The sequence below is a fragment of the Gallus gallus genome, chromosome 2, assembly GCF_016699485.2.
Source record: "Gallus gallus isolate bGalGal1 chromosome 2, bGalGal1.mat.broiler.GRCg7b, whole genome shotgun sequence".
Lineage (NCBI taxonomy): Eukaryota > Metazoa > Chordata > Aves > Galliformes > Phasianidae > Gallus > Gallus gallus.
The window spans coordinates 125,756,218-125,778,237 of record NC_052533.1 but is presented as its reverse complement, the minus strand read 5'-3'; the positions used below and the strand labels follow the sequence as shown (position 1 = coordinate 125,778,237).

The following is a 22,020-nucleotide window of genomic DNA, read 5'->3' as shown; positions in this document are numbered from 1 at the left end:
CTGAAGACACATCCATAATTGCCACTTGCAAAGCTAGATATTTCTGCAAGTGATGAGCTCTAGAAGACGGGACAGGGCACTGAAGCAAGGCCACCACACAAGGAAAACCAAACACTCCCACCCCACTTACATTTTCTTCAGAAAACATTTTCATTGAAAATGTTGATCAACAGGAGATAGTTCCTAGAAGTGCCCCGGTGCCAACAGCAACTGCTGCCAGGTGTTCAGACATAGGGAGGCAGTTGAGCAAAAAGCCCTCCAGATTAATATAAGCACAGCAGGAGGGGAGGAAGAAATTCATCACCATTAGTAGGAGTGAGAGAAGAGACATCACTCCCACCTTTGCCTCTGATTAGCTGGAAGCATGGCTTTTAGACAGGGCTGGAGAAGAAAATTGATTGCATTCTGCACATGTTATTAATGCACTCCTTCACAACATCAACTAAGTTAAAACCTGAATTCTGATGAACATGCCTATCTGCAGACAGATGCACCTCTGCCAACCAAGCTACTGGAAATAAAGGATGCTTAGGAAGAAAAGCTGCTAATGGAATAGTCATTAAAACAAAAAAATCTACACCTGCTTTCTGAAGATACAGGAGACCCCACGTGTTTGTTTGTGTACGCTGATGTTTAAAGCTTGTCCATCCTAGGGAAATGGTGGGGAAAATAAAGTTGATGTTAGCAGATAAATCTAAATTTACATTTAAAACAAAGGAAAAATGAACTTGGCTGTCTAAAGCTACTAGAATGTGTATTCTGTTACTGCATATAAGCAAAGCAGGGGGCAAAAAGTACACTCAGACAGGATAGGAAACAAGCATTTTCCTAACCTTGTCGCACAGCAGCAGTACCACGAGCAACACACTGAGGGGTGGCACACCTTACATCAGCTTGTAGACAGGGGGAGACACTTCTAAATTATTCCCCAGTTCTTCACTGCAGCTTCACCCACTGTCAGGGTCCTCCAAGCCCTTCTCCTCCACAACCTCTCTTCTACTTCTCAGTGTCTCAACTCCCTTCTTAAGCACAGCAAGAGTGAAGTTGAACACTCAGTTAGCTCAGAAGACAAGATGAACTACCAATACCTTTATGCTTTGCTCTGATGGTGCTTCTCCCTCTCTCTGCTATTTTAGGTCTCTACTGACAGAAGGTTACCTTAATCCAAGTAATACCTATAAAAAGACATTATCTGATGCTACCTAGTTTCTGGGTACTACCACAGGATATACAAATTGCAGTACACAAGATTCTTGGGTAATATTCATTAATGGGGCTTTGCTAGGTAGGATTAAGTATTGGTGGCTATAACTGTGCTCTGCGTAATGGTTCTCAAGACATCCAGGTCATAAAGCAAGTTTCAGTATTGTAGTATCCAGATCTTATCCATAGCATTAAACAGACTGTTCTGAAGTATGCCCGTGTTTCTACTGACAACACCCAGTAGTACTCCTAGCAAGGAGCTATCCTCACAAAACCCAGCTGAGAAGCAAGTGGAGCAAACCATACAGTGGAGGAAGCAATAGCTATTTGCCTTTTAATGACTTCTGCACGCCCAATCTTGAGGCAAAGGATGAGTCTTCTGCAGACTTTGTTCCAAATAGTCATGCAAGCTTTGTTCACTCCACCCTGAAGGCACTCACAGCAGTGAGAACTGGCTCAGCAAGCTTTGCAAATCAAGAGGTGCAGCAAGTTTGGGAGGTAGGGAGAATGCAAGAAGAACAACCCTGCTTCTTTGGTATACTGACGTGTTTAAAGAGATTTCAACAGAACAGAGTTCCTTTCCTTGCCAGAACAGGATCATTTCTTCCAAGTTTTTTGTTACTCAAAATTTCTCATCATTGTCCTGCTGTCCCTATAATACTGACTTACATAACGCTGACTAAAGGAAATCTGCCACAATCCCATCTCCTGCACCAGAAAACCACTGGAGACCATACATTAAGCAGCAGTGGCAGAGGTAACAGTTAAAACTAGTTTCAGTTCTTCCTTAGTCCCTCAAATCTGATGGCATTTGAAGAGAAATCAGTGGCTGTTTGTAGAAGGATTTCATCATTTCTTTATGGGCTGAGGGCATGATGCAAACCTTTCACCCAAGCTCTTCGATCCAGAAAGGTTTCATTACTGTACACAATTTCAAGTAGTTTGCTGAAGGAATAAGTCCCAGAAGTTCTTTCTGAAGGAAAAGTCATTTAGGCAGATACTTCGTTTAATATCTCTATGTTTCTTTTCAAGATCACTCAAAGAAGGCAAGCACAAAGTATACAGCCAACCACCAGCTGTCCCGTGCTTTACAGCCTGGAATATGCCTCCTGAATGATGGTAGCAGGAGATGATATCCTCTGACTGCTGGGAGCCATGGAGGACACTCCATCAGCCTTTAACTTGTTTAATCAAATGCTACCAACCAAAATAAAAGCATGTGAAAGACTCCTACAGATTTAACTGACTGTACATCAACAGCCAGCTTTCCCATAACTCTTTCATATCGCCCAAGTTTCCTGTCATTGAACACAACCATGTTATATCTGGGTCAGCAGATTTAAGCACATCAAGGGATGTGCCCAAACGCATTCTACTCCTGCTCCCACCAGTCTGGGAATGCAGTCTTCTGCACCTTTGGTCAGCACTGGACCCCTTAAGCAAAACCTTTGCCCACCGAGTGCTAACAAACCTGGCCCACTGCAGACTGCATGGTACAAAGGAATCTCAAAGGATTCCCATCATGCAGCCTTATTAACTATGGGGTAGGAGAGCTACACTTGCTTCCTGGAAGAGTAACAAGAGACAGATCAGGTTCTGCGTACTAGCCTGAAGCTTCATTTCAACTCACTCTATTGCATTTTAGTTCATCCATCCTCCCTTCTTCACCACCTTGCCAGCACTTCCAGTTCAGATTTAAGTTACTTTTTTAAGCTACACAGTAGTCTCAGAAAAAAGAAGCTGTCTCACTTGAAGAAAACACCATACACAACGTTGTTGGAACTAATCCTCAGACCTAATCACCTATTTCAACCAAACCTTTATCGCAGGCATTACACGCATACTCTCCAAGTGCAATTAACTTAATCTCTTCAGTGTCAGGAGGTGCGTAAGTTGGGACATTCCAGCAAGGCGAGGGAAAGGAAAATTATCATATTGAGCAATAAAAGGAAAACTAACAAATCTTTACTTTTTTGGTCTCTACACCTTCCTTCTAAGCCCCCACAAGGACTCTGAACAATACAAGCAGACACAGTTAATTCCAGCCCTGTTGCACAGATAGAACAAGTTTATAAACAAGAGCATCAGCAGTTACTAAACAAGGCAAACCACAAAGATAAAAACAGAATAAAGTTATTCAGACTTGCATGCACCTAAAGAAAGGTGTACCAGATCCAGAATTCAGACTTGAGACCACTTGGACAGACTGCCGAAGCCTTGGAGGAACAACTGCTGGCAATAATTCCCCCGTAGGCAGTACTGACAGGCGATGCCCAGAGTCCTGCTCTCCTCTCCCAGCAGACAGGAGTGCAGTCAGTCACCATGCATCAGCTGAGCAATGAGCCTCCAGGTGTCTACACTCACACAACTGTTTCATTGGTGGCAAGACACACCAGACATTCACAAAGGGAGAAGGCAAAGGCATCTCTCCAGAACAGCTAACAAAGCTCATTGCCATTAACTTCTCCAGCTCATGTGTTACATATTCAGTTTTTCATCATAATTTAAGAAGCCTCCATCATTCAGTTTACAGACTGCAATACGTAGTTTGCTTTTCTACATAGAAGTCCACACTCCAGCACTTATGAAGTATACTTCTCTGCTTCAGAGCAAGGGGAAAAAAAATGATTTCTTTTCATTCAGTAGAAGAACTGCATCTTAACGTGTAGCATTGACTTCAGCTCTAACAACTGCACATGGCAAACAGAACCGATCTAAGACAGGACTGGGTTTCAGAATCATCTGATGTGGTCTGTAAGTAGTTTTTAAGACATCCCTACTTCTAAATTGAAAAAATGACATAGACTGCACCTCGCTGCCAGCACAGCCTCACATTAAGATGTGTAACACAGCTTCCATGAGACTGAGGCTGGATATCACGTTTACTGGCAGCATCCCTGTCTTTGCTGCACTCCTGAATTAAAAGCTCACTCTCAGTGCAAACTGGTAGTAACTGCTCCCTCCCAACATTCACTTTTACATTAAAATAAAAACATTAACTGTTGCAGTGAGTAACCTACCAACTTTAGATTTAGATTCACATCAGTGATTTGGACAAATATGTTAGTTACATTAAGCTGTAAAGTCTAAAGGACATCTGTAAAGGTAGTAAAGAAAGTGTTCAGAAGTCAGGAAGAAACACAAGACTTTTCCCTATGGCATCGTGCACCCTCAGAGGTTTTGTTAATCTTTGTGAGAAGGCCCTGTGAAGCTCCGACTCACTCATTAAAGTTCCATCACCCTTAAACATGCATTGCAAGCATTACTCACATCTATCCCAAAACTCAAGAAAAGCTGTATCAGTAGCAGACACCATCACTGTTAGAAGGATACATTCTGTCATGGCCGGAACATCCAGTTTGCTGATGTCAGGTGAGCCAGGGCAACACTTCTTGAACTCTTTCCGCAAGTCAAAAAAGGAGTAGAAGCATTCAGGCAGTAAGATATTCTGTAGAAGGACAAGGTAGCAACTGTCAGCTCGGGTCAGTTTATTTCACTTGGTCTTTACACACCTGACTTTCCTTATGAAGGCTAGGAAAATAACCAGAAACCAAACAGCCGTTGCTGCAGAGAAGCACATATGGCTCCTCTCAGCCACTTAAGTGAGTTTATCAACTTGTTTTTTGCTCAAGCAGCGTCCTCTCTGTAGTTTAAGAAAGAGAAGCGTGCTTTTTCACTGCCAGAGAAACATTTGCTATTATTACTAGTGCCTCAAATCCAATATGTAAGAGAGCAAGCGCATGCTATTGCAACATTTATCATCAATTCTCTGTTCCAATTTTTACAGTGAAAAGCCAGAGGGCACTCGCTTCAGTTTGTAGAGCCAAGTACATTTTGCAAGCCTAGCAGAAGGCATCGTGGTTTATAGACAAGGCAGAGTTTTCAGAGAACAGTCACATTTCAAGTATTTATTCCCTTAATAAAAAGGAAACTGGGGCAGATGAAGGTTTGATACTGTGTAGAAATTATCAGCCTATGCTTGCTAACTGCTTTAATTACAGCGCATGAAGCCAGGAGCAAGTCCCACAGTCAATTGCAAGCGTCAATAAAATCCTTTTTGGCCCACAACTACACCTATGATATGCTTTTGTTTGTTTGCTTCAAGATGAGGAAAGAAGACCTGGGGAAACTGTCCCAGCTAACACAAACACCCCTCCCCTTTGGCCTTCTTCACAGCCACAACGCTCAGTACTCCGCTCGGCAGCGGTCTGCTCTGCGTCTCTAGACAGAGGGCAGATTTAATGACTAGTCAGCATCACGGCATCATAGCAGGATGACAGGATACGTGGATGTACATTTAGAAAGCAAAGAGAAGTTTAGTCTCTGTAACAAGTTCTGCTTTGAAAACATTAGAGCTTATCTTAGCACACAGACAGGTGCATTAGGCAAACGATTGCCTTTAAAGACAAACTTATGGAAATGCAGACATGCTTGCCAAGACTGCCTGCTCTGGTTTTAGCACAGCTATTTTCTTCTTCCATCAGAGATCGAATTCTGCACTCAAATTCAGTTGGAACCATTTACTTTGGTTCTTAAGACTGGGCACCTTGAAGAAACACATATTCCAGAGTCCTGTGATTTCTGCCTATCTGGATTTTATCTGGCTTGGACATTCAAAGGCCGGGCTGGAGGGGCTCTGACCAACTGGATCTAGCTGTACATATCTCTGATCACTGCAGGGGAGTGAGACCAGATGACTTTAGAGGTCTCTTTCAACTCTAAGGATTCTATGATTCCATGATTTTTTGATCCCCACATTCCCAACCTCACAATTGGGGCATTCACCAGAAGACCAGTACAGGTCTCATAAGAACCTGTCCTCCTTAACCTAGAAGCAGAAGAAAGCAAATTTCTAACAGAAAATTTGTAACAAAACAGCAGCAGAACATTTTGATGACAATTTGACTCCTATCAGTGAGACTGGAGATATACACAGAAGAAAAAAAAAAAAAGGAACCCCTATTGCCTATACCAAACAACTGTAAGAGCTCCTCCTTCTGTTGTTCACATCATTTAACTGCATGGGAAAGCTGTGCCTTAAAACATTTAAGACACACATCCATTTTAAGTGAGAACATTTGTTGAAGACAAATTGTTTCCCCATTTCCTCCCATTCATGTTACAGTCTAACACAAAGTTACATGTATGCAGCATTATTCCTGTATTATGAACCACATGCACGGCTTTTCTTCTAAGGTTTTTAAGGTATAAATAATAATAGCACTAACAAGTAATGAAAAACCTCATTCAGTATCACTGTTGGAACAACACAGACTCGCAGCATTGTCCCTTCAAAGCTGGGGCAGCAAAAGGACAGGCACAGAGATCAACAGCCAGTGGTTTACACCAGAGCAGCTCTGATGCAAAGCAGCACACCTTCATAGCAAGCCAGAAAACAAGATGCTATTAACACTGAGGCAGTTAATGCAGGCCTGAAGACTTAGCATATTGCTGCAACCCTATCACTAATGAAAAGTAAGCTGGAGCTCATAACACTGTTAGCGATTTGGCAACTCTGAAGTTACAGAAAACTCTGGAGCACAGGACTAGTCATCCCTACAGCATGCCTCCTACCATGGCTCAGCTCCTCACAAACGCAAGCACCGCCCTCACAGGGCCAACTGAGCATACAAAGATTGAAAGCTGCTGAAGCTAAAAGGGAACGTCAGATTTCAAAAGGTGGTTAACCACGCTCAACTGTTTGGCAACATCCCCAGACTTCCACTTGTTAACCCATCGTAGCTCCCACAGCAGTAGATCAGCAGATGTATTCTGTCAGTACGATGCCCCCTTCTCAAACACATAATTCAAAGACATCCTTCTGGCTTAACCTTGAAAGGCAGCTGGGGGCTGCACAGACATTAGCATTCACCACTGCTTGTGCCGCCCATGTGGACAGGCTCATAGTTTGTAATTATATACTGACTGATAAACAGCGTTTGGATTACAGAGGTCCCCTCAAACTACACGTTTTAAAAGAGAAATTACTATCTTTTAAGTAAATAAACGGAGAACATGAAGAGGCAAACAAGTGACAGCTACGTACCTTTTTGGAAGTCTCAGGATGCAGAACCTGTCTAATGTGCAACTGTCCATCAGTACAGAAACAAAAGGAAGTACCTACACCGATGTTCAGCTCATTGCTCACAGACTGATTAAACTGGAAGCAGGAACAACAAAAGACACACGTGTAAGAGATCTGAGCTGCTGCATGAGGAAGTGTCACCAATTGATAGCGTTAATCCTGGTCAGCGGGATTACAGAGCTGGAATTTCTTTCTCATGTGCCTTTTGCAGATTTATTGCATACTAGCTAAGTGTCTGACGACTCTCATGCTACTATCTTCATAAGGAAATAGCCCTTTCCCCCCTTCCATCGAGATGTGGCCACACACATGCAGCCCACATCCTGAAAACGATTCTTTTTCCAGAAGCATTCGTGAGAGTTCTGCTAAGAGACAAAGCTGGTTGCAGAAAATGCACGTGGGCACATTGAAAGGGAGAAAGGCTTTCAGCCCTGAGCTCAGTGAGAGTCACGTACAGCCCTCTTCTTATTTAGAGGCTTCAGTAGTACTACATTCTTTCCGGAGTAGAGAAGACACCATGAGCCTTAACAGGGCTTGCCAGCACCCAATCTTTTCATAGGGCACCTCAGCTTGGCCTCTTACATGAGAGGAGAGGCAGCTGCAGCTGTGACTCAGGGCCCAGCAGGGTGGGAGACAAGGTCAGGGGGCTGCCTAGCCCTCACCTTCCTCTCTTGGGGCTTTGGCCCTACTTCCCAAGTTGGGAGAGCAAAAGAGAGCCTCACAACACCCATCACAGACCACGCTGCCTGACCCACGTGTGGATATGTGCCAGGCTCCACGGGCCTGATGGCAGGGAGGGAAGGATGCGGGGTAAATGGATGCTAATGAGGCGCCCACCTCCCACCCAGGGCCGCTAGCGCCCATCAGCTGACTATGGGGTATCACCTGTCTCAGCGCCTGCTCCAGCGACGGAGCCATCGGCAGGCTCTCCACGTCCACCTTGGTGACCTCCTGGCACTCAGCCGTCAGCTCCGGGTGGTCGGGGCGGACCAGCACATCGTGCGGGTGCCCCAGCTCCAGGGAAAGCAGAGGAGGGGCGAGTCAGCACCCGGGTCGAGCTCCCCACCTGCAGCCCCAGCCCTGCCCTCCACCAGGACCTGCACCAGCCCGGCATACCCACAGCCAGCCCGGCTCCCGGGCCACCCAGCGTAGCAGGGGAACAAGGAGAGCGGCGGCTCGGGGTTCTCCCTCCTCGCTCGGAGGAAAAAAAATACCTTCTTAGTCCTTAAGTCGACCACCTTCCACAAGAGCTGGAGCAGCTCTCGCTCATCCGAGCCCAGCCTCGCCCCGTTGGTGCCCGCCGTGGTCACAAAGAGGATCACCAGGTAGTCGGGAGACGCCGTCATGGTGCCGCCGGGCCAGGGGAAGCGGGAAAGGATGGGAAGGGGGAAAAAAAAACAAAGGGGGAAAGCGAGGGAGAGGAGAAGGAAAAGAAGAGGCCACAAACTTTCCCCGCTCGAGGCGCTTCCAAGCAAGACCCGAGTGGTACAGCCCCCACCTGCAGCCCGGCTCCCTGGGGATTTGGCACGGGGGAAGACGCTCGGGCACCCCTTTCCTTCCACCCCCCTTCTTTTTTGCCTCTCCTGGGGGCGGGAGGCAGCCGCTCCCACGCCGGCTGCACCCCTGGGAAGCGCGCAATGGCTGCGGGCTTTTCTGTTTGGGGCCGCGGCCCTACCTGCCCGCCCCCCCGGCCCACGTGGTGCAGGTAGCACACACCTGGCGCCGCCCGCCCATTGGCCTCGCCGCGCCGGGACGTGGCAGCCGCGGGCAGGGGGTTGGCGGAGCGGGCAGCGCTGATTGCGGGCGGGGCCGGGCCGGGCCGGGCCGGGACGGGGAGAGAAGCGCTCAGCGCCGCCCCGGCTCTCCGGGAGGCCCCGATGGGAATCCCCCCCCCCAGCCCCCCAACTCGGCGGCCCGTACCCCGCCGGGCATCGCGCTCCTCCCGCTGTCGGGAAGGTGCGCCCGCTCCTGCCGGGACACGTTGCGGGCGGGCGGCGCGCAGCCCCGGCCTCTCCCGCCCCGCCCCGCCTCGACGGCAGCACCGGGAGAGCCGAGCGGGCTCCGGCCGGCTGCTGCAGCTTCTCCCGCCGCCGTGCTTCGAGCGGAGGCTCCCGGAGCCGGCCGCCTTCTACTGTATCCCCTCACGCTGTCGCCGTGAGCGCAGCTCTTCCTCGAGGGCAGCTGAACAGCGGCGATGTTGTTCCTTGTGACGACGGCTTCTTCCCCGGCGGCTTTATTCTTATTATTCTCTCTTTCTTTTCACTACTCAATGGATGCCTTAAGTGCACGTGGCTCAGAAAGCGATTTTCCCTCACAAAACCGCAGGCGAGCCCGCCGAAAACAAAATAAAACAAGTAACTCCGACTGTCCCCGATGAAATCCCGCAGCACGTCCGGTTCTTTAACGACCCGATGGCACATTTCTGGCTTCATGGTGATGCTTCTTCCCGATAGGAAGGACGGCTCCCCAGGACGATAGTGCACACACGGATGGTTTGGCAGCACTGCCCGCGTTTGGCAAACGCGCCGGGCTCGGGGATCGTGGCAGCCACTCACGTTGTGCCGCCTGCGCTGTCCTGCCGTGTTTCGTCGGGCTGGCTGCAGAGTGTGCTCCTTGCAGCGACCATCACCAGGCTCCTGCTCGATAGCTGACGTGCCCCAGTGACGGCCTGTGCGCGTTGGAAGCTGCCTGGAGTCATTTTCAACTTGGGTAGGGGGTTTAAGATTCTGATGATGGCGTTCGCTGAGTGATGGCAAATGCGTTCCTACTGATTTAAAAGCTGAAATCCGATGCGTTAATCTACGTTAGGAAACATCTGAGATGACTGTGCCCCAACTGCAGGAAGGGCAGAGCCCCTAGGTTTCTTTGTGGATTTGTATTCCATCTATCTATCTTGCCTCTTTCCATCTAGGAACCTCAGACTCCTGAGCTTATTTGTAGTGCGAGCTACCATGACACTGAGTAACCTTTTCATAGGCTAAACAATACCTTAAACACATTTTCAATTCCCATTATGTCTCCCAGGGTCTTCACAGAATCATAGAATGGCCTGGGTTGAAAAGGACCACAGTGACCATTGAGTTTCAACCCCCCTGCTATGTGCAGGGTCACCAACCACCAGACCAGGCTGCCCAGAGCCACATCCAGCCTGGCCTTGAATGCCTCCAGGGATGGGGCATCCACAGCCTCCTTGGGCAACCTGTTCCAGTGCGTCACCACCCTCTGGGTGAAAAACTTCCTCCTAATATCCAACCTAAACCTCCCCTGTCTCAATTTAAAGCCATTCCCCCTTGTCCTATCACTATCCACCCTCATAAACAGCCGTTCCTCCTCCTGTTTATATGCTCCCTTCAAGTACTGGAAGGCCATAATGAGGTCTCCCCAGAGCCTTCTATTCTCCAATCTTCTCCACTTTCTTGATTAATCAGTATTTTATTTATGTGCTAATTTTTAAAGCCACTTATCACTATTTGCTACTGCAGTGCCATTACATTCTAATTTTCTCTTTCTTGGGTAACACGTCCCCTAAAATGCCCGTTTCCCAGTCAAAGTTCCCATTCCACCCTGCTTCTTTTATGCCTCCAGTACCCGGTCTGACAGCATGCACCAGTTGGTCAGGTTCCCGTGTTTTGTTGCCCAAGCTCCTGGCATTTGTGTGCTGCCATTCCAGTTGCTTCTCCCTGGCTCTATATTATCCCCAGGCCTGGTTAAGCACAGTGTTTGCGTGAAGTGTCATCTTCCAGATGACATCAGTGTTAGTACCTACAGGAATGTACTAGGATGCTCTGGGGCACAACGACCTCTCACAGTACCTCCCAGCACTGTGTTCTCCCTGTATTTCTGTACTTGCTGTACTTCTCCCTTCTCATATGCCTTCTGCTCCTGCGATGTCCTACTTTTAGCCCCTTTGCTAATCTCGGTATAATCTCACTTTTTCTGTCCTTTCTATATTAATTCTGTCCCCCTCGCTCCCCCATCGCTTTGTACCACATTCAGTTTCAGGGCATTTCTGAAACTATGCATATCTTCCTGCATGCCAAGAAGCTGGTCTTAACACTGCCTTCCTGACAACTGAGACAGACCTATGTGACTACTTCATAGAATCACAGGGTTGGAAGAGATCTCTAGTGATCATCTAGTCCAGCCCCCCCTGCTAAAAGCAAGTTCCCTACAGTAGGTTGAGGAGGAGAGCATCCAGGCAGGTCTTGAATATCTCCAGAGAAGAAGACTCTACAGCCTGTCTGGGCAGTTTGTTGCAGTGCTCTGTCACCCTCACAGTAAATAAGTTCTTCTGCACGTTTGTTGGGACTTGCTGTGTTCCAGTTTTTGCTCATTTCCCCTTGTCCTGTTGCTGCACAACACTGGCAGGAGCCTGGCCCCATCCACTTGGCTCTCGCACTTTAGATATTTATAAACACTGGTAAGATCCTCTCTCAGTCTTCTCTTCTCCAGGCTGAACAGCCTCAGCTCTCTCAGCTTTTCCTCCCACAGAAGATGCTCCAGGCCATTAATAACCTTTGTGGCCCTCCGTTGGACTCTATCTAGATGATCCCTATCTTTTCTGAGAGGAGCCCAGAACTGGACAGTACACCAGATGCGACCTCACCAAGGCAGAGTAGAGAAGGATAACCTCCTGCAACCTGCTGGCCATTCTCTTTTTAATGCACCCCAGGACACCTTCTTGGCCAGAGGGGCACCTTCTGGCTCATGGCCAACCTGTTGTACACCAGGACACCACGGTTCTTCTCTGCAGAGCTCCCTTCCAGCAAGTCAGCCCCTAACCCGTACTGATGTATGCACCTGTCCTTCTGTTCCTGAAGCTTCTTCTCTCTCACCCATCAGCTCCTTTCCTCCAAGTTTATTTTATATCAGCCTGTGAATGCACATCTCATTTCCCCACGTTCCTCACAACCCTGTGAATTCTGCATCCCATCCTGCTCTATTACTCCACAGCAAAATCTTCAGTTCATCCCAATACCACCTGCAGCTCTATTCTTCTTCCCTGTGCAGACCTTTGGTCCATGACAGATCTCCAATCGCAGCTTTCTGCATCACCCTAGTGTTTTCTTGCAAAACATCACCTTTTTAAAAACATAAGGGGAGAATCAGCAGAGCTGTATCATTTTGTTGAAATATATTAATGGTTACCACCAACAGTTTTTCTAATCTAATTGCTGCTGGGAATCAAATTGTTTTCCTCACTTTCACTGGTCAGTAAATGTATTTGATCATCAATGACATCGTATTCATTGCCATCTGAACCTAATGTTGCAAAACACAGAATGAAAGTCACATTCTCACACCCAGAGGCGCAGCTGTTTCCAGCCACAGGGAGTCTCTGTAGATAAAAATGAAGATCTGGAATCCCTCTACCACTTGCTGCAACTACTGGCTGTAGCTGGCCTTGCTGTGACACTGTCCTAAGAGAAGCCCCCTGACTGGGTACAGGCCACAGTGCCATGCTTGGAGTACATCTCAAAAGAGATGCACTTGCATAAAAGTCAAAAAAGAGCTTATTGGCGTAACCAAAATAAGCCATGGCAAGTGCCACTACCATCTGTAAGGCACTGTGTTACTTCAGCAAAATAAGTTCAAGTGTTTGTTCTTCAATATAAAACGTCACATTTCACTCTGGGAGTTTAAATCTGTTTATCCATTAGGGCAAGAGATGGTTCCAGCTCAAGGCAAGGTTGAAAGCTGACAAACCTTCTGCCAGTATTGCCAATGAGACCCTTTGATTCTCGAATTCCACAATGTTTCTGTGAAGGGATTGCCAGTATTTTAAGCACATCTGTTGAAATAGTACAGGGAGGCAGCATTGTTGTGTCAGTGGATTCAGAAACCATTCAGTTTCCTGGATCTTCAGCAGTGCCACATAACCTGTCTTCTGTAACATGGATGCACATGGCTGTGGAACAGTGTGTTGCACCGTGGGTCCCCAACACGTGGCATGGGGACAGAACTTCCTGAGCTGCTTTCAGGGTGGGCAATGGAGATACAGGATCAGTCAGAACTGCAGCAGTGGGCACAGAGAGCAGCAAGCTTAGCTACTAAAACGAAATAAAGGGCCTCATCAGTTCCCGGTGCACACACGAGACAGCTTATTTCATTAGGAAGCTGTTCCAACCAGGAGGCACAGGTAACGAGGTCTAACTATCACCACTAAGGAAAGCGGATGGATTCAGCTGAAGCTCTGGCTGGCCGTTAGGAAGTGCCACACGTTTTCTCTCCTTCCTCAAAAAGACAGACAGCCGTTCTGTGACTGAGGTAAAACACAGCCCAGGTCACCGCACACAACTCGCAGGACATCGGTCCCACGGGTCCCGTTGGCCGCGGGCTCCCTTCAGCTTCACAGAGCGTACACTTTATTGCCGTTACAGAACGGCTGCAAGGAACTGTTCTGCACGTCGGGCTCGATAAGCTCGGTGAGTCCATCCCAACCAAACACCCCGCAGCGCAGCTCTGCGCTCCCTCCCAACTCTGAGGAGCGGTCCGCCCGCCCCCTCGGCCAGCTGCGGCACTGACCCGGAAGTACTGGCGCTGACCCGGAAGCGCTTCCCTTCCTCGGCGCAGCCAAGATGGCGGTAGACACCGCAACCGAGCTGCTGTTTTTAGACACGTTCAAGCACCAGAGCGCGGAGGTAATGCGGTGGGTTCGTCCTTTCGGTTGCCGTAGCCGCGTTCCTGCCCTCCCGATACCCTCAGAGCCCGTTTCGAAGCATGGAGGAGCGGGGCCGTGGTAGGCCCCGGGGGGCGGCCTGGGCTGACGGTGAGCGGCTGGGCCGGAGCGAGCGGTGCTTGGCTCAGCTCTGCTGAAGAGGGCACCTCCGCCTCCTCCCACCGCCCGGGCCGTGGTCTTCACGCTGGTGTGAGGGCGTCGCGGCGAGCGCCGGCGAGGCTAAGGGAGCCGGTGCCTGCCGGCCCTTCCTGCAGATAACGGGGAGAGGCGAGCTGAAAGCGTAGGGTTTGGGAGTCGTGATTGCAGGCATCTGTGAGGGAGGGAGTGGGGAAGAAGTGCGCTGGGTACGTGTCAGATGGCTGTTACTTCATCCAGATCATCCAGTAGGAGCCGTATGTACCATGAGCAAAACAAGTACTTCAGCCCTGTTTTCGTAGGGGGGGCTTACACGTAAGCATTTCACTTGGAGCTGCTTGTGTTACAGCTCAGCCTCTTGTGCCCATCTGGAGGGATGAAGAGGACCTTGAGGGGGAAAATGTGAAGCACACTGTAGCTTGTGGAAGAAATTTTGTGCAGGGACAGATGGGAGAGAAAGAAAACAAAGCACTTTGAGCTGATGCTGCAATTAAAAATAAGCCAGAAGTTATTCTGGTGCCCTTTGTAGTTGTCACTCTTAGCTGGACATGACTATTTCTCTTCTACTGTTTAAGACAGTGTTGAGTAGAAAGTGCTTGCCTTTCATCTTCTTCTCAGGACAGTATGCTCTCTTATTGAATGGTTTTTAATTGTACGTATTGTTTTCAGGCACTTTCATTCTTGCCAATGATGCTTTTTGAACTTGAACTAGTCTGGATTTTCATTAAAGAAAAAAAATGAAGAGAACAAAATGCATTTTGCATATTGTAGGAAAGCCACCATGATGTTACAATAATTCTCCAGCTAAATGGATCATCTGCCTTGCCCTGGAATTTTCTCATCTTGAAAAGTACTGTTTAGTTTTCTAGTGAAATTATTTATTTGGTGCTATAACATGTTGGGCAGTTCAGGTTTAGTTTGTTTTCCTTTTTTTTTTTTTCCATTTTTTTGGAGGAAGACTGAGCTGGACTCAGTTGTGGTCTTGATGAGGTTGCTGTATGGCAGTCCTGTATCATTTAACCAGAAATGTGTCTCTGGGCTGTGCTGCTGGCAGCATGGCTTCCTCCAGAAATGTTGAGTCTTACATGTGACAAATACATCTCTTTTAAAGCAAAACACTCCCACAGTCATTAGCTCTTTAATAAAGCTGTGCATCCTGTCACAGCATGTTTCCTTTTGTGTTGTCCTAATGGTAATGCCTCAGTCGTTAGGGCAAGATCCTGTGTGTGTGCTAAAAGATCATAGAATCATAGAATCCTTAGAGTTGGAAGGGACCTCTGAAGGCCATGTAGTCCAGCTCCCCTGCAGTGAACAGAGAGGTGCACAGCTAGACCAGGTTGCCCAGGGCCTGATCCAGCCTTGCCTTGAAGGTCTCCAGGGATAGGGCATCAACCACATCACTGGACAACCTGTTCCAGTGCCTCACCGCCCTCACCGTAAAGGATTTTTTCCTTATATCTAACCTAAATCTACTTTGAGCTTGAAATCATTTCCCCTGTTCTACTACTACAGACCCTGCTAAAGAGTCTGTCCCCTTCTTTACTGTAGCTCCCCTTTAAATACTGAAAGGCTGCTATCAGGTCATCTTGTAGCCTTCTATTCCCCATGCTGAACAGCCCCAGCTCTCTCAGCCTGTCCTCATAGAAAAGGCCTTCCATTCCATGGATCATTTTTGTGGCCTTCCTTTGGATGCACTCCAACAGGCCTACGGGTCTCCTGAATTGAGGACTCCACGTCTGGACACGGTACTCCAGGTGAGGTCTCAGCAGTGCAGAACAGAGGGGCAGGATAACCTCTCACCCTGCTGGCCACACTTCTTTTGATGCAGCCCAGGATACGGTTGGCTTTCTGGGCTGTGAAGGCACATTGCTGGCTCATGTCCAGCTTGCCATCCACCAGTACCACCAAGTCCTTTTCAGCAGGGCTGTGTTCCATCCTTACATCCCCCAGCCTGTGCTGATAGCAGGGATTGCCATGACCCAGGTGCAAGAACTTGCACTTGGATTTATTGAACCTCATGGGAATCACTTGGGACCCCTGCTCAAGCCTGTCTGAGTCCCTCTGGATGACATACCATCCCTCTGGTGTGTCAGCCGCACCACACTGCTTGGTGTCATCTGCAAACTTGCTGAGAGTGCGCTCAATCCCACAGTTGATGTCATTGATGGAGATATTAAAAAGTAGTGGCCCCAGCACTGGCCCCTGGGAAACATCACTCATCACTGATCTCCATCCAGACATTGAGCCATTGACCACTGCTCTCTGAACTTGATCTTGCAGACAGTTCTTTGTCCATTAAACAGTCCACCCATCAAATCCATATCTTTCCAATTTGGAGAGAAGGATGCTGTGGGGTACTGTTTCAAAGGCCCTACTGAAGTCAAGTACTGATGCAGTGACAGCATCATTGAACGCCACCAGGTTGGTCAAGCAGGATTTTCCCTTGGTGAAGCCATGCTGGTTCTCCTGTATCAGCTCCCCGCCTTCCGTGTGCCTTAACATTGCTTCCAGGAGGATCTTTTCCATGATCTTCCCTGGCACAGGGCTGAGACTGACAGGTTGGTAGTTCCCAGGACCATCTTTTTTACCCTTTTTAAAAATAGGTGTGATGTTACCTTTTTTCCAGTCACCAGGGACTTCACCTGGTTGCCTCAGCTTTTCAAATATCACAGAATCACAAGGTTGGAAAGGACCTACAAGATCATCTAGTCCAACCATTCTATCATAGACAGTGGTTTGGTAGCTACATCAGCCAATTCCCTCAGGGCTCTTGGATGCATCTCATTGGGGCCCAAAGAATTATGGATGTTCAGGTTTCTCGGGTGGTCTCAAACCCGATCTTCGCTTACAGTGAGAGGGATGTTGCTTCCCTAATCCCCTCCTACCAAACCAAATGTTTGAGGGCTGTGTGGCGAGCAGTTAACAGAGAAGACCGAGGCAAAAATGTTGCTAAGTACCTCAGCCTTCTCCTTGTCTGTTACTAGCCTGCCTATGTCATCCACTGGGGGCGTATGCCCTCCTGGACCTTCTTTTTCTGGTTGAGGTGCCTGTAGAAGTCTTTCTTGTTCTTTTTGGCATCCTTAGCCAATTCAAGCTGGGCCTTGGCTTTCCTGACCCCATCCCTACATAGCCTAGCAGCTTCCTTATGCTCTTCCCACGGTACCTGTCCCTGTTTCCACTGCCTGTGCATTTTCTTCTCGCTCTTCAGTTTGACCAACAGCTCCTGGTTCAGCCACACCGATCTCTTGCCTTCCTTTCCTGACTTGCTACAGCCGGGGAAGGAGAACTCTCATGCCCTGAAGAAACCCTCCTTAAAGATCTGCCAGCTCTGCTTTGCAACTTTGCCCATGAGGGCAGTTTTCCAGGGTGTTTTGTTGATTAACTTTCAGAAGAATTTAGCTTTCCTAAAGTTTAGCTTCCTAATTTTACGCTTGATCTGTCTCATATCCTTCTGGAATGTGAACTCAACCATGGCATGTTCACTACAGCCCAGGCAACCTCCAATCCTGATGTCACCCAGCAGTTCATTTACACTGGTGAGCAATGGGTCCAGTATCACATCCCCTTGGTGGGGCCATCAATTACTTGACTCAGGAAGTTATCCTCAGTGTGTTCAAGGAGCCTTCTGGATTGCCTGCTGCTCTCTGTGCTATTTTTCCAGCAGATGTCCGGGTGGTTGAAGTCCCCCAGTAGGACAAGCACTTGTGATGTTGACACCTCCTGCAGCTGCAGGTAGAAGGCCTCGTTGACAGGCTCTGACTGATCTGGTGGCCTGTAGCAGACACCAATCACAAGGCCCTCTTTGCTGCCTCAGTCTCTAACTGTCACCCCTAGGCTTTTGACTTGCTCGTGACTGTTCTTTAGGGACAACTCTTCACATTCTATTCCTTTCCTGGTATAGATAACAACGCTCCCACCCCTCCTTCCTTGTCTGTCCCTTCTGAACAGCTCATAGCTGTCGATAACCACATTCCAGTTGTGGGAATCACCCCAGCAGGTTTCGGTGACAACTATATCGTGGTTTTCAAGCAGCACAGTAGCTTCCAGCCCCTCCTGTTTGTTTCCCAAGCTGTGTGCACTGGACTAGAGGCACTTCAGCTGGTCTTGTCAGTCCCTTAATGGGTAACTCCTTTGTTCCTTCTAGATATTTCCCTTGAATTTCTCCCTTGCCTTCTCCTGTTGCCCCAGCAGTCACTGCCTCACCATCATAGACGGTATGTGCTGCAGTGTTGCCAGCACCTCTCAAGGCAGTGGGTCATTTGTTTGGTTGATACTATATGGGAGGTTGGTGACGTTACAGTTACTTCCTAGTTTGCTTAAACATACTTTTTAGGACTGCTAAAGAATAATACTTCTTTACTTTTGCTATTTCTGTGTTCTGAATGGGCTTCCAAATATTGCAAAATTGAATAAATAAGGCTTAAGTGGAATTTAAAAAATGCCAGGAGGTCACTTAAAAATCTTCTCTGTTTAACAAGCAATTTACATTTTACAGAATTGAATTTTATAATTAGTATTGCAGCCAAAGTTTTGTTAATAAAGAGTATTTGTTAACGTTGCTTCCATTTAATATTGCATACGTTTTGCATTTCTTTCTTTGTTTTGCAGCAAAGTACCAATATAGATGTGGTTCGTTTCCCGTGTGTGGTTTATATAAATGAAGTACGTGTCATTCCTCCAGGTGTGAGAGCTCACACGAGTTTACCCGACAACAGGGCTTATGGGTGAGTGTCTGATTCAGGAACCCCTTCCTGTTTTTCTTCAACTTCTGTACTTCAATAGAACTTCCTTATCTAAGAAGATAAAATGCATTTGCATGTCTGCTGCTCTTGTAATTATTTTGGGGAATCATTTAAACAGTATTATTTAAGGCTTTTTCCTTGTTAGTCCTACGTACTCCGATAAGGAGATTGATGGGTTTAATTTTTGCCTTTATTGTGTTTCCAGAGAGACCTCCCCACACACGTTTCAACTGGACTTGTTTTTCAACAATGTCAGCAAGCCAAGTGCCCCTGTTTTTGACAGGCTGGGGAGGTAAGCACTTTCACAATTACTTCAAGACTTCATTGTCCACCTTCCCTTTTTCTTCTTGAGACGTTTTGAGTGCAGAACATCTGCATCTCCCATACTTCTCCTGTTCGGTCTGCCTTTTGCTAAGGAGTTTGTATTCTCCTTGCCCTTTTGCTCCAGTTCTTGTGAGGGGACAGAGGTTCATGCTTAAGAGCTGTTGTTTTTAAACTTCCATATCTCATATGTGTTAATGAAAAGCATTATGTGAAAATAAGTGGTTCTTCATTCCTGTTTTTCAGTGTGTGTTTTTGTTCAATATTTCGTCATTGGCTTATCTGTTCAGTACTGCCACGTTTAGTTTCTATGAAGTGCTTTGTAGCAATGGAAAAATAATTGTGTATATTTTACCTAACAGCCTCGAATACGATGAAAACACTTCGATTATTTTCAGACCCAATGCAAAGGTAATGCAATGTGATTTAAACCTCCTTTGCTACACGTCTATCATCTGAGTATAAAAGTGTGGTGCGATGGAACTGAGTAAAGCGTTCACTGTTTAAGATCTTATTCTAAAACCTGCTCAGGTACTTACTACTTTAGAGTCAGTGTTACAGGTGCTATACGAATGGCATAAGTTGTAGACGACTTGATTGCTTGACACTTCTTACTGAGATTGCCAATAGAAGTATCCGTTATGAGCAAAGACAAATCAGGACGATATCATATCCTCTTTGATTGTTTGATTTATCTCATTCAGATCAGTACATGTGTGGCCCCTGGTAGTTAATGTTCTTTTTTTTTCCTTCATTAACTGGAAGTATGATACAGGCTGAATGAATTAGGCAACAGATTGCAAGTAATTGAATGCTTTTAGAGGAGGATTACTGATTTCTTGTAATGATTTATATATTCTAAGTTTTCTCAGTTTTCAAAATGCAGATTGGAGAGATACTCCAATGTTCAGATGTTCAGTACTTTGGTTTTGCTTCTATGCAAATACTGATACAGTGATATAACTTTTATGTAGTTATGTTGTGTTCTTTTAAAGTGATTTTTTTGCTTTTTTTTTTTAAACAAATCCAAACAGGTCAACACAGATGGATTGGTTCTGAGGGGGTGGTACAATTGTCTGACTTTGGCAATATACGGCTCAGTTGACAGAGTAATCACTCATGACAGAGAATCACCTCCTCCACCCCCACCTCCGCCTCCTCCTCCCCAGCAACAGCCTGGTTTGAAAAGAACCCCAAAGCATGGTAAGCCTTGATAGTGCTAAAGTAAAAAGTGGCAATTAACCACATTAATTTTAATCCTGCATTGCCTTGCTTATTAGTGTAATTCTTGTTTACATCAAAAGTGGTTTCAGAAAACAGCCTCACGTATTGTGCTGAGGCAAAATACAGATTAAATAATAGCTGGGAAATTAAGGTGTTTCTTAATCCAAAGTAACACTGAAAAACTAAAACATACTGTTTCTATGATTCCATTAAATGTGAGTTTTCATTTTCACAATAAATATAGTTGATGGAGAGAAAGAAGACCAGTTCAATGGCAGTCCTCCAAGACCACAACCTAGGGGACCAAGGACACCTCCGGGCCCTCCTCCTCCTGATGATGATGAGGATGAACCTATGCCAGTGTCAGGTAGAATGAGAACAGGCTGTGTTTTGTCTGCTGCATACCACTGCTTAGTGGAGGCAGAATTCTGTTTTGTGTCCAGTGTGAGGTTTCCTGTCTGCTGCTACTGCTGCTGGACAGATTGCACTTTGGGGAAGGGATCTGAAAGAAAATCTGTCAGATACGTTAAATTGTATCAATTTAAAAGTTAATAGATTTCAGAATATCAGCTATTGATCGATACACTGCTTGATCATAGCGTGCATATTTTATATAAATTTTCTATTGACTGTTACTTGTCCTTCCCCCCCATTCTCTGTTTGCAGCATCTGCTGCATTGTGGGCTCTGTGCAGATGAAAAGCGCCAAGAATTCTTTGCGTACTTCTTTACAGCCTTGCTGAATTAAGTGATTGTTGCTTGTTTTCTGCCAAAATATTTGAAGATTTTCTTCAAGATGTTCTTTTTGCATCTCCACTATGCGTAATGAGAAATTCTAAGAATATACTGAGCTTTGGATTTCACAGAAGTACTCTGATTTCTTAAACTTTGGTTTTTTGGTGTTTTTTTTTTTTAGTGGTTGGAGAAAAAGAAGACGATGTGGACCATAGGGAGGATTACTTTGAGCCCATTTCTCCTGACAGAACATCCATTCACCAAGAAAGCCAGTATTCTGATGAAGGAGAAGTGGAAGAAGATCAACCAGAAGAAGGAGATGATGAAGAAGATGTGGATGTTGAGGAGGAGGAGGAGGAGGACGATGATGATGGGCACACAGTAGAGAGTATTCCCGATGAAGATGAGGAAGAGGAGGAGGAAGATGAAGATGAAGAAGATGGTGAAGAGGAGGAAGAGGGTGAAGGTAAGTTAAGAAGTTTATAAAAACTTAAGAAAACTAAAGAAAAAGCTTTTTGACCTTTTGATGGCAGTACTGGTACAATGACTTGTAGTGTAGAGAACTGTATCTCATTTCGCTTCCCTCACTGCACCATTGTGTGCCTTGCCAATGGTTCTTGGGGAGAACAGTATTTTGCTGAGGGATATTTTCTCCATGATAATAAATTTTCCTGTCAAGCTCTATAAAAAGAGGAAAACAGAGATGGATTTTATAGGTAAGGATAAACACTGGATCTTGTTATCTGTTTTTTAAAGAAATAGGAGAGCTGTGAAGCAAACAATCTGTTAATTACTAAACAGTTTTTTTTTTTCATAATAATGTCAATAGTTGTCATCTTGAATTATTTAAATTTCCTACTCATCCTGTGTAAAATCTTGAGCTAGAAGTTTAATGGT

General features: G+C 46.5%; 2 protein-coding genes across 4 annotated transcripts in view; one reads left to right on the top strand and one right to left on the bottom strand.

Moving 5' to 3' along the window:
- Positions 1–8,974, bottom strand: part of ESRP1 (epithelial splicing regulatory protein 1) — a 30,886-nt gene extending 21,912 nt beyond the window's left edge. For all 3 annotated transcript variants that reach the window (XM_418338.7, XM_004939950.4, XM_004939951.4), the window contains exons 1-4: positions 8,503–8,974; positions 8,174–8,302; positions 7,250–7,363; positions 4,537–4,651 (exon numbers count right to left, since the gene is read on the bottom strand). In XM_418338.7, coding sequence (XP_418338.3) covers positions 4,537–4,651; positions 7,250–7,363; positions 8,174–8,302; positions 8,503–8,634 — 490 coding nt within the window. In that variant the 5' untranslated portion in view covers positions 8,635–8,974. The remainder of the gene's footprint in view (positions 1–4,536; positions 4,652–7,249; positions 7,364–8,173; positions 8,303–8,502) is intronic.
- A 4,856-nt stretch (positions 8,975–13,830) lies between these two features.
- KIAA1429 (protein virilizer homolog) overlaps positions 13,831–22,020 on the top strand; it is a 28,484-nt gene continuing 20,294 nt past the window's right edge. The window contains exons 1-7 of the mRNA XM_418337.8: positions 13,831–13,929; positions 18,711–18,826; positions 19,050–19,136; positions 19,528–19,576; positions 20,200–20,368; positions 20,634–20,756; positions 21,305–21,589. Coding sequence (XP_418337.3) covers positions 13,867–13,929; positions 18,711–18,826; positions 19,050–19,136; positions 19,528–19,576; positions 20,200–20,368; positions 20,634–20,756; positions 21,305–21,589 — 892 coding nt within the window. The 5' untranslated portion in view covers positions 13,831–13,866. The remainder of the gene's footprint in view (positions 13,930–18,710; positions 18,827–19,049; positions 19,137–19,527; positions 19,577–20,199; positions 20,369–20,633; positions 20,757–21,304; positions 21,590–22,020) is intronic.